We start from the raw sequence: 12359 nt of genomic DNA, 5'->3' as shown, positions 1-12359 counted from the left end.
TTATATTAGATATTAAAATTTTTAATAATAAAATCGGAATTAATATAGAAGTCTTTTCATAAAATTTTAATCAATATAGAAGTCTTTCGCTGTCTATTAAGGTCTTTAATAATAAAACTTTATTCAATATAGAAGTCTTTTGATAATTGTATAATAATGACTATAAAATCCTAATCAATAGGAAAGTGACCAAATTTTGGTATTTTTGGTACCGATGTTCCACTGAAATGTGGTTTCGCTTATTAATAAAGGGTATTGATTCTATTTCTAGTTGGAAAAGTCGAATTATTATCTTGTTTATGATGTCCTTTTTAAGGTTTTTGATGTTTATATCACTTTCTTTTCGTTTTTAATATAAGATTTAGTCTTGTTTGGCTTATTTCTTATTTATTAGAAAAAATATTTAATGTTTAATATATCTATATATAGATTTTTCTAAAAATATATACTTATCTAATAAATTAGATCATAGGTTAGCACATGAACTTTCAGATTAGTGGATAACAAACGAGATCACTAAACAAATAAAAGGAGTTTGGAAAGTAAGTGCAATGATCAGGGATCATGTAGTGCATCTTTTGGATTACTTGGATGAATAAAATTGTGTAGATTTTCAGATTTCAGTCGAGACTCGCTGTCCCTTTAAGTATAAGCTAACTCACCCCAGGTCTCCATGCGTTGTCTTAAAAATCAAAATTTCTGCTTTCTCTGTCTTCCGTTAGCAACTTAGCATGGCTGTGAAAAGAAAAATTATCGAATGAAAGGATTGCTTTTGTAACTTTTAAATTCTTACACAGTAATAGTTCGATTTTAAAAGTTTTTGTATCTTATTATTTGTAGTAAAATAAGATTTAATCATATAAATTTAAGTATTGATAATTTATAGAGTAAAATTAATAGAAAAACTTATTTATTTATTTCCCTTTATTATAAAAATTGAACTGCAACACTAAATCTTTCATCTATCAAAATTCGTAAATATTAATTTCGCAATACTATCGTGAACATGTGCATACCTAAATTTATCATCGAACTCAACATATATATTACATACATTCAAATTAACTGTCCACTAATTAACAAAAAGAATAAATAATTAGAAAAAGTAATTAATTCACCAATAATTATATGTTAACTAAACCGTTAGACAACATAATAGTGTTCAAAGAATGGACTATTGAGTCAGGTAACCTGCCAAACACAGCGGCGAGTGAAAACTGAGAAGCGCGTTACGAGTTGAGACTTGCCAAATTCTTCAGCCTACCAAATTCTACAGGCAACCTAGAAGAGACCATGTGTTTAGATTTAAACACAATGGTGGTGTTTGTTTCCAAAATCAAATTTGACTTCTGATTTCTGTTTTTCTTGATCCCGTTTGTGTAAAGAAGTAAAAATATTTTTAAAAAGCTGGGAATGCTAGCTTCTCTTCTACACTGCTTATTTTCCAAACATTTTATTAACTTATTAACTTCTCAATTCTACTCCACTTCTTTACTATAAGCAAAATGTCATTTTTTTTTAAGTTAATCCAAACGGGTCCCAATGTTTCAAAATCTTATAAGTTTTGATGAGATTTCAAAAGATTTTATATATATTAAATAATCTCACAAAATCAATCATTTTATAAAATTTAAAAAGATTCATCAGCATTTGAATATAATTAGATTTTAATAAATTTTAAACAATCTCAATTAAATGCCATCAAATTTTTAAGCATAATTTAAAATCGTGAATAACACCAGATTTTGTAGCATAATTCAAAATTCCAATAAAATATCTCAAGATTTTAGTGGATTTCTTTTAAAACCAATTTGAATATCCTCATATTTCATAAATGAAAAAACTCCTTCAAAATCACAATTAAATACACATGTTCGTCTAACATATACTCCCTCCGTTGTCCTCGATAGTAGTATACATCAGGGATATGGACGCGGCATGGATTTTAATGCTCGTTTAAAGTGTAGTTGCTTAATTTTTTAAAAAAATTAAAGTTTGGATGTTAAATTTTTATTCAGAAAAAAAAATCTTAAAAAATAGTTACATAATTATATTTTATAGGAGTATTGAAATACGTGTCGAGCAGTTGAAATGAAACGTATAGAATTAAATAGGACGGAGAGAGTATCTATTATCTATATATATATTTTGCATCTACGTAATCGCTGTCGGAATTTGCATATTTCGATTGAGAATTGGTATAATTTTTGATACTTTACTGATTTGGAAAAGTATTTCGCCGGACTAAGATAATAGTGCAGTAATATTTAAAGTACATATACAGGGTACTGTAGTATTTATTCTGAAAATAGAAAACGGATAGCCAAGAAGTCAACTTTCTCACGAACGATACCAAAAATGTAGTGATATATACTCACTTTTGCTTATAACCGCTAAATGGATCTGATGCTACTTACTAGTGACACAATTATTTGAAAAGTTGATAAACATTAGATGGAATGTTTTTATTATGATACCGAATATATGATTCATTTGAATTAAATATGAAGATATATAAAAAAAATCCTATTAAGTAGTATAAAACATAAATGCTAATATTTTTGAGTTTGTGATATTATTATAAATAGAAGACTCCACCCAACATCTCACATATGAAAGATATTAAAATTTGAAAAATGATGGCAAAGAAAATGGTTTTTTTGGCTATGGTAACACTAATGAGCATGATGGGCAAAGTGGTGATTGCAGATGATGTTAAATTGGACTACACGGAGGCCTTGACAAAGAGCATTTTATTTTTTGAAGGTCAAAGGTCGGGAAAATTACCAAATAACCAGAGATTGACATGGCGAAAAGACTCGGGTCTCCGTGACGGCTTTGACCAGGGTGTAAGTTTTCTAGCTCTGCATAGTTGATATTTTATTTTTCATTCATTCTTTTCTTTTTGGTTGCAGAACACAAACCAGATAGTATGTAACACATGCCTAATTTTTGACTTAACTCTGTTTCTAAAATTTTGTGATAACTTTGCTAGTTGCGAATTTCGTCGTCATCTATTAATATATTTCAATTTCAATAAAAGGAAAATGATTATTGTTGATTATTTTTTCGATCAGAATGGAGATTCATATATTTGAAATAGTTGTTTCCGAGTGAGGGTGAGGCTAATCATATAATTTTTTTCCATATATATTTACATTTTTCAAAATATTATATTTTTTGTTTCTTTATTTGCTAGGATATCAACCCCACCGTGGTTATGAGAAGAAATAGGAGGAAATATCAAACATAAATTTCAACTGGTTTGTTAAACAACACTTGAGAGTGTCAGCATCCTGATGACCCTAAAATATAATAAATAATTTAATTTAGAAAGTTAGTATATTTTTCAAAATTATGCTTATTTGTTTTTATATTATTATACTATTAAATTTAAAATATATATATTAAGAAAATAATGTAAAAAAGGCGGAAAAAATACGGAAAAGGTGGGTAGTGGAGTACTTTATTAAAAACGAAATGAGGATGAGGAGGAAGGAGAGGAGGATCCTAATTTTTTGAGGCATTGATTAGAACTTCGTTTGAGTAATATTCTCTCCGCACCATTCAATTTTATACGTTATTTTTTGATACGCATTTTAAGATTATTTTAAGGTATATAGTTCTATAATATTTTTAAATATTTTTTTTTGAATAAAAATTTGATTTTTAAACTTTTATGGAAAACAAAAAGAGTTAAAAAAAAACATTATGAAACTATATTTTATAAAAGTTTCGAAATGCGTGTAAACTGTGAACGTATATAACCCACTTCGGACAGACGGGGGAGTATTTATTATCATATTTCTCAAAATTATACTGTAATTTAGATGTACAATGGAGATGTAACTCGGTATCTTTAAATGCAATAAAACCACATCTTTGAAAAAACTGACAATAAATATTTACAATAATTTGTAATAATCTACTTGAACTCTCAGGTGGATTTGGTAGGAGGATACTATGATGCAGGAGACAACATCAAGTTTAGTTTTCCAATGGCATTCACAACAACAGTTCTAGCCTGGAGCGTAATAGAATTCGGCAATTCCATGGATAGTGATCTAAACCATGCACTTGAAGCAATCCGTTGGTCAACAGATTACTTGATCAAATGCACCAACACTCCTGGTGTTGTTTATGCACAACTTGGTGATGCCGTTGTTGACCATGATAACTGGGAAAGGCCAGAGGACATGGACACTCCCCGAACTGCATTTGCAGTCAGTGCGCAGTCTCCTGGCTCTGAAGTTTCCGCGGAGATTGCCGCTGCTTTGTCAGCTTCCTCTATTGTGTTTAGGCGTTCTGATCGCAAATACTCTGATTTTCTTCTTCGTAGAGCCATTCAGGTTTTCGACTTTGCAGATAAGTATCAGGGTTCGTATAATGATAGCATTGGGCGTTGGGTTTGTCCACATTACTGTGATTTTAGTGGTTACCAGGTATGTATTACTTGACTAGTCTGGCGATAGTTCGTTTGACTAATCTTTCCTTCAAAACTTATAGTCAAATTTTGTTGTTCGAAGTAAGTTTTAGCTACTTGATCTTAGTTGAAACGAATTTTAATAGGTTGTATACTATAATTTTACTAAATATCACAAATTAATGATTATATTAGGCTAAACATGAATTTTAATAGGATGAATTGGTGTGGGGAGCAGCATGGCTTCATAAAGCAACAAATAAGACATCTTACTGGAAGTATGTCATGGAGAACATACACAAGGTAGAAAGTCCTCAAAATGAAGGCAGCTTGTATGAATTTGGGTGGGACACCAAGAACGCAGGCATCAATGTACTTGTTTCCAAGGTAATTTGTCTTGCAATTTGCCGATAAATATCACTATATCAGTATATATCATATTGTGAATTTTTGCAAACTCCTTATCTTAATGCTAAAGAGTGTATGTTGTAAACAGTACATATTAAACAACAAGCAACATTCAAGTCCATTTCTTCACTGGGCAGATAAGTTTGCATGTAGTTTACTACCGGAATCATTAAACCCGAGTGTTGAATTTACTCCAGGTGATTAAGTTTCTCTCTTCTTGTAGCATGCCCTACTAATTTTGTAAAGAATCTTATTTGATTATATAATTGTTCATATATATTTTATATGCAGGTGGATTAATGTACAAGCCAGGCATGGTAAACTCGCAACGTGTAACAGCTTTATCTTTTCTTCTTGTTGTATATGCTCGCTATCTTAAGCAATCAGATCGAGTGATCGCTTGTGACAGATTTGTGGCAACTCCTTATAGGCTTACTTATTTCGCAAGAACACAGGTAACAGAAAGTTAAGAGTTTGATGACTAGGCCACTTACTGATACTCGGAAAAAATAAAAATAACTATAAATTCCATGATTGCAGGTGGATTATATATTGGGAAAAAATCCAATGAACATGTCATACATGGTGGGATATGGAGAAAAATTTCCAGAAAGAATACATCACAGGGCATCATCATTGCCATCCATTGATCAAGAGCCACACCTCGGACATGGATGGGATTATTTTTGGAGTAACAATACTAATTATAACTTGCTAATCGGAGCTATAGTAGGAGGTCCGGATATCAACGATCAGTATAACGATACTCGACATGATGCCGGTCACTCTGAACCGGCAACTTATGTAAATGCACCTCTGGTAGGTCTATTATCCTATTTCAAGGCAAATTATGGTTCTTAGATATTATCTTTAGAGCCTGTGTAAAAACTTTATACAATCTATACCAAAGATTATTGTTAAATGGAGTTCTCTGGGACTGTAAAGTTCTTCCTTACTTTTTCCACCCTAAAGCAGTTGGTGTCTAATATATAGAAATGTTATTTATGGTCTCTAAAAACATAATTGTAACTGCATGAACTTGTTATGCTCGCATGAACCGCAGGCAAGATTCTCGTTTTAGCTAGCTAGTACAAGCAAGCATGGAGCTAATCCAAAATTGCCCGGTGGTTGAATATAACTATAGATATTAAAAACTTTATAGATCTAGAAACAGTATGCAATGAATAGCTGTGTAGGAGAGAAAACAAACGAACATGTACTACTAAGCTCTCAACAATAATTTCAGAAAAGAGAATGCTTCACATGTTGAGGACCACCCTGCATTCGTCCAGCTTATATTCTATCATAACGGTACCATAATAACAAACTACATATGTAAAATACTAAAGTGCCCATGCCACATCAGCATGTCACGACTACCAGTACGATAAAATAAAATGCGATAAAGTAAATGGACACGTTGGCCTCCTTGCACTCTGCAACTCAGCCAACTCGTTCCTTATTCCTGCATGCATAATTCTCATTACTCCCCCTCAAGTGGGGTGGAGAGTGAGCTCGAGACGCCAAACTTGCGTAGTAGATGATTGTGCTGTTTCACTGAAAGTTGTTTTGTGAACATATCTGCCACCTGGGCATGAGATGGGACATGCATAGTTGTAACTTCTCCTTCCGCTATCTTGTCTCGAATAAAATGGCAATCGATCACCACGTGTTTTGTCCTTTCATGCGACACAAGGTTAGCTGCTATGGCTAGTGCAGCTTGGTTGTCGCTTTTGATGAGTGTAGGTGGTAGATCAGTGAGACCCATATCCTTCAACAGTGATGATATCCATGTCACTTCACAACACGCCATAGTCATGGCTCTATATTCCGCTTCTGCTGTGGATCTTGCTACTACCGACTGTTTCTTGGTTTTCCAGGAGATGGGTGAGTCTCCAAGCAACACACAGTATCCTGAGGTAGACCTGCGTGTAGTGGGGCAACTAGCCCAATCGCTATCGCAGTATGCCGTCAACTTTGTTGCTGTTGATGATGCTAGAAGTATTCCCTGTGCTGGATTGTTAATTAAGTACCTCAGAACTCGTTTTACAGCCTGCATATGCACATTTGTGGGTCTCTACATGAACTGGGCAAGGTGATGAACAGGAAAACTAAGATCAGGCCTTGTGATCGTCAGATAGATTAATTTGCCCAGAAGTTTCTGATAGGGTTGTGGATCTCCAAGCACTTCTCCCTTGTCTGGAGTCAAAGAAACATGTGAATTCATCGGTAACTTCAATGGCGACGCATTCGACATACCAAATTCTTTCAACAAATCCAACACATACTTTCTCTGTGACACGAAGATACCTGCATTGCTTCTGTCAATTTCTAAACCCAGAAAATAATTTACTGCTCCGAGATCTTTCATGTGAAAGTGAGATGACAAGACAGTTTTCAAATCTTCCATAACACTGACTTTGTTCCCAGATATCAAAAGGTCATCAACATATATGAGCACCAGTGTTATGACATCTCATGTTATCTTGGAATAGAGACTGTAGCCTTAGAGTGTCTAAAGCCTATGGACACCAATGTTACCGACAACTTATGGTGCCATCTGCGAGACGCTCGTCTTAGCCCATATATGGCTTTCTTGAGTCTACACACCAACTGTTGAGTCTCTGCAGGTGAGTTGGCTCCTTGATTCAACTCAATTCTGCTACCCAATCCTTTGTACCCTGGGGGCATCAACATGTATACAAGTTCTTCTAAATCTCCATTCAAGAAGGCATTAGACACGTCCATCTGGTGAACTTCCCAATCTTTCAATGCAGCAACTGCCAGTAGTGCTCGCACAGTGGTCATCTTTGCCACGGGGACGAATGTCTCCACATAATCTATTCCGTATGTCTGCTTATATCCCAAAATTACCAGCCTTGCTTTGTACTTTTCAATGGTACCATCTGCCTTGAACTTGGTCTTGAATACCCACCTGCATCCAATTCCCTTTCGATTGGGAGGTAACTCAGTGATTTCCTATGTCTCATTTGCTTCCAACGCATCTAACTCAGCATTCATTGCGTCCACCCAGTTCTGAGTTTTTACTGCTTGACTGAAGTGCAGTGGATCAACTTGAGGAATTATGGCTGCTAGAAAACAATGATATTCTGGACTTGTAACTTGCGTGGCCACTGCTGCAACACTCATGCACTGTGCATTGTTTGAAGACCCTGCAACAACAAAGTCATCCATCCAGCCAGGCCTTTTTGTCACTCTTGTTGTTCGACGCAATGTGGTTTCATCTGCATCATCCTGCACTTCATTCTCATTAGTGTCATTGGTGGGGTTGTCTCCTTCTTCCTCAATCTCCCTTTCCTCTGTGTCATCATTCATCCCATTAACTACTAGTTCTTCATCATCAACATATGGCATGGTCAGAGGCAAAGGATGCATGTATGGCTTGGCTGTATGATGATTCAAGGGAAATAGTTTTTCATTGAACTTCACATGCCTTGAGATAATTATCTGCATTGTAGCCAAATTCAGTAGACGATACCCTTTAGCTCCATAAGGATACCCTATGAATGCACACGTCACACCTCTTGCTGCAAACTTATCAGTACCATGAGATGAGTTGTAGGCCACAGCTAGACAACCAAACACTTTGAAGTCTTCATATTCTACAGCTTCACCAGTCAGCTTCACATAAGGGACTTCGAATTTGAGAGCAGCATTGGAAATTCTGTTAATGATATATGTGGCTGTCAACATACATTCACCCCAGAAACTTAGGTTTAGCCCAGACTGGAAATGCAGTGCTCTTGCAACCTCAAGCACCTGCCTGTGTTTCCTCTCAACCCTCGCGTTTTGCTGAGGAGTGTATGGGCATGACAGCTGGTGAATTACTCCCCTTTTGTTGAAGTAATCTGCACAAATCTTATCCACAAACTCCAGAGCATTGTCTGATCTAATCACCCTAAACTCCCCCCATACTGTGTCTCCACAAAGTTCTCGAACTTCAACAGTGTGTTCATGTAATCTGACTTCTTCTCCAAAAGATAAACCCAAGTCATTTGACTAAAATCATCCACCAGTGTTAGAAAGTACCTATATTTTCCTCTTGTAGGCACTTTGTATGGACCCCAGATGTCTGTGTGCACCAACTCGAACTTTTGTAGTGCATGTGAACTGCTTGCAGGAAACGGTAGCCTTGTCATCTTTGCTAGAGGGCAGGTAAGGCATACTTGATCCTGTTGTTGATTGAGACATGACTTTACTTCTGGTATATGTTGCATCTTGGATATTGAGGCATGGCCCAATCTTTGATGCCATAGGGAGAATGAGGCATGCTCTCCTGACTTTGCAGCATTGTGACTTTCTGCCTTTGCTGTGACTTGTCTATTCATTGACTGTCCTGTGACCAACAACTTGTCATTCTTCAAGTAGTAAAGTCCTTGCCTCATTTCTCCAATCCCCATCACAACCTTGGTAATCGAGTTCAATATCACACAACTTTCAGGTTTGAACATCACTTCACACCCAGCATCCTTGGCCAATTTGTGAATTGACAACAAATTGTGGTTAAACTGTGGAACATGTAACACATTTGACAACGTCAGTCCATTTTGGAGCTGAACATCACCAATGTGTGTTATGACTGCAGTTGCCCCTGTTGGAAGGGTTATTGTGAACGTTTTCGTAGTCTTTTTGATATTCATCATATTTCGCAACGAGTGTTTCATATGATCTGAGGCTCCGGAATCTATGATCCACTCTGCGCCACTAGCTACCCCTGTTTTGCTCACCATACCTGAGAAACCATAGTCAATCTCTTCATCAGTCTCACTTTCTTTCCTGGCTGCACTGTCATCTTTTGGTATCAGCTTCAAAAGCTGATCCAGCTGTTGAGCCGTCATTGTCACAGTGTCTGAGTTACTCGTATTTCCCTGCACATTGTTAGCAACCTTTGGTTGAGCACCCTGACTTTATCGATTTGTATTCCACTTTCCTGGAACTATCTTTTGACCATGTTTGTATTTATAGTGCCACTTCGGGTAACCTGTTACACCCCAGCATTTGTCTCCTGTGTGCCCTCTTCTTCCACACTGAGTGCACACCATATTTCTTTCAGGTGAGCTCTTTTCACCTTGACTTTTTCTATACATGGCAACAATGTCAGTGTCTCTTGCTCCTCCTTGCAACAACACTTCTTTCTGCAACTCTTCTTGTTGCACAGCAGCACAAGCTATTTCCACCATGGGTAATGGTGTCATCATCAATAACTGACTTCTCTAAGCCTCATACACATCATCCAACCCATTCAAGAACTGAAACAACTTAGCCTCCTCTTTCATTACATCTATAGCTGTTAACAATCTAGTTACCTCAGGAGTGACATTATTAATAGTTGGTAGAAGGTTCATTGACTCGATTTCCTCCCACAAACTACTCAGATTTGTAAAATAATCACTCACTTTCATCCCATTTTGCTTTAAATTAAACAGATCTTTATTTAACTTGTACTTTCTAGACCTATTAGTAAGTGAGAAACGCTTCTCAAGTTGTTTCCATATTTCAAAAGCAGTGTTAATAAAAAGCACAGAGTTCTTGATATTATCAGAGATGTTATTGTGGAGCCAAGAAATTACCATGTTGTTGCATGTGTCCCACTGGCATGCTTCAACCTCATCGGTGACACTCCTTTTCGCAGAACCATCTATAAACCCCAACTTTCGTTTCGCAGACAACTGGATCTCAAATGACCTCCTCCAAGATCTGTAGTCTGCAGCCCCTTGTAGCTTTGACACGCTGATACACAACGGACCATCTGAAGGGTGCAAAAACAAAGGGTTTTGCAGGTCTGTAAAACTCAGCCTACCATTAGCCATGAGTAAATCTGGAAACTTACAGCTTTTCACTCTTTTCCAGGAAAGACAACTCGACTAACAACACACTAGACTATAACTTTTTAAACTTTAAACTCTCTCACTAATGCAGCTACCAGATGCAAGCTCTGATGCCATAAAAACTTTATAGATCTAGAAACAGTATGCAATGAATAGCTGTGTAGGAGAGAAAACAAACGAACATGTACTACTAAGCTCTCAACAATAATTTCAGAAAAGAGAATGCCTCACATGTTGAGGACCACCCTACATTCGTCCAGCTTATATTCTAGCATAACGGTACCATAATAACAAACTACATATGTAAAATACTAAAGTGCCCATGCCACATCAGCATGTCACAACTACTAGTATGATAAAATAAAATGCGATAAAGTAAATGGACACGTTGGCCTCCTTGCACTCTACAACTCAGCCAACTCGTACCTTATTCCTGCATGCATAATTCTCATTAGATATAATAGCAAATTTTCATAAAATCATGTATTAAACCAAGATGTAAGATATTTGACACATACAATTGTTCCAAAGATGTTTCACTTATGTCTTAAAATACTTAGACTTTTAACATATGTCTTATTTTTAAGTAGTCTACATGTCCTAAAACATATTTTTCAATAAAAAAAAATTTGTTTTCCTTCATTTCAATTTCCGTCGCACCTCTTTCTCTCATCTTTTCCATTCTCTTCAGTAATAAAGTATTTTAGATTATTATGTTAATAAGAAAGCACAATTATAAGAAATGCTAGATAGAATTTATACACCAAAATAATTTACTAATCACTATGACACTGCTTTTAATTATATATTTGGCACTTATTAAGACATTCTGAACTTGTCCAAAAACAAGTTGTGAATTGGAGCCTCGTTATATTTACAAACAGGATCTCAAGAGTTCCTCACTGGAGTCAGATTTTACAACTATATATATGCAACCTCTTAAAATAATTGTTCTTACTTAATTTAGAATGTATAGAAGCCTTTACCAGGGTTAGAGATAGGGGACATAAAAAAAAAATCGCAGGGCCACACGCAGAATCAAGCAAGGCCAAAGGGGGGTCTGTTAATAGTTTATTCATTATGATCAGCAAAATGGTGCCTCCCTGACTGCTTAATCAATTATTGGCTTTGCGATGAGCATGGAATAGAAAAAGTTAAGAAATAGAAGGTCATTTAGTATTTAGAGCCCTAAGTTTGCTCTTTGATCCTTATGTCACCAAAATATGGCCATGGAAGAGCTATGGCGTGGCTCAGCTGCTTGGTATTATTGTCCCCAAGGGCCAAGGGGTATGCTGCATGGCTAATTCCAGGCACTGTTTTGTGATTGAAATTGGCACCTGCCCTCTTCTAATTTGAAAAAACTCCAAAGGTTGGTGGTTGAATATAGTATATATTATTGACTATAATTTGCAGTGCGTGTGATTATATGAACTAGGTTCTAGACTTCATATACCTCAATTGCGGAGATTGTACATTGTCATCGTATCGTGTGCTATGTAACTTCAGTCCTCAGGAATTACTCTGATTAGATCTCCTGCCAGCAATTGAACTTTCTGCATGCTGAGTACATTGCAGAAACAGATATAAATTTCTTGTTTCTACCAACAAGAATTGTTTATGTTTTCACTCTATGTTCTGCCTATCTTTATTTTTTGCTCTCTTGGTCCAAGAATGCGTGA

General features: G+C 35.9%; 2 protein-coding genes across 3 annotated transcripts; one reads left to right on the top strand and one right to left on the bottom strand.

Annotated features, from left to right (window-relative positions):
- Positions 1-2682: 2682 nt before the first annotated feature.
- On the top strand, positions 2683-5763 carry LOC108221585 (endoglucanase 4). Of its 2 annotated transcripts, none has more exons than XM_017395453.2 (6): positions 2683-2849; positions 3942-4442; positions 4640-4810; positions 4920-5028; positions 5123-5286; positions 5372-5763. In XM_017395453.2, exons 1-6 carry the CDS (start codon positions 2685-2687, stop codon positions 5690-5692), a joined length of 1431 nt encoding a protein of 476 aa, XP_017250942.1. In that variant the 5' UTR covers positions 2683-2684; the 3' UTR covers positions 5693-5763. The 2 variants fall into 2 exon arrangements, with proteins under 2 accessions (XP_017250942.1, XP_063950737.1); XM_064094667.1 differs by having other exon boundaries at positions 4902-5028.
- Positions 5764-10065: 4302 nt separating this feature from the next.
- LOC108221584 (uncharacterized) lies at positions 10066-10662 on the bottom strand. Its single transcript, XM_017395452.1, has one exon. The coding sequence runs from the start codon at positions 10660-10662 to the stop codon at positions 10066-10068; it is 597 nt and encodes a 198-aa protein (XP_017250941.1).
- Between the last annotated feature and the right edge of the window lie 1697 nt (positions 10663-12359).

The sequence above is a fragment of the Daucus carota genome, chromosome 5 (assembly GCF_001625215.2).
Source record: "Daucus carota subsp. sativus chromosome 5, DH1 v3.0, whole genome shotgun sequence".
Classification (NCBI taxonomy): Eukaryota; Viridiplantae; Streptophyta; class Magnoliopsida; order Apiales; family Apiaceae; genus Daucus; species Daucus carota.
The sequence above is the reverse complement of the archived record's forward strand: the minus strand, read 5'-3'. Positions and strand labels throughout refer to the sequence as shown.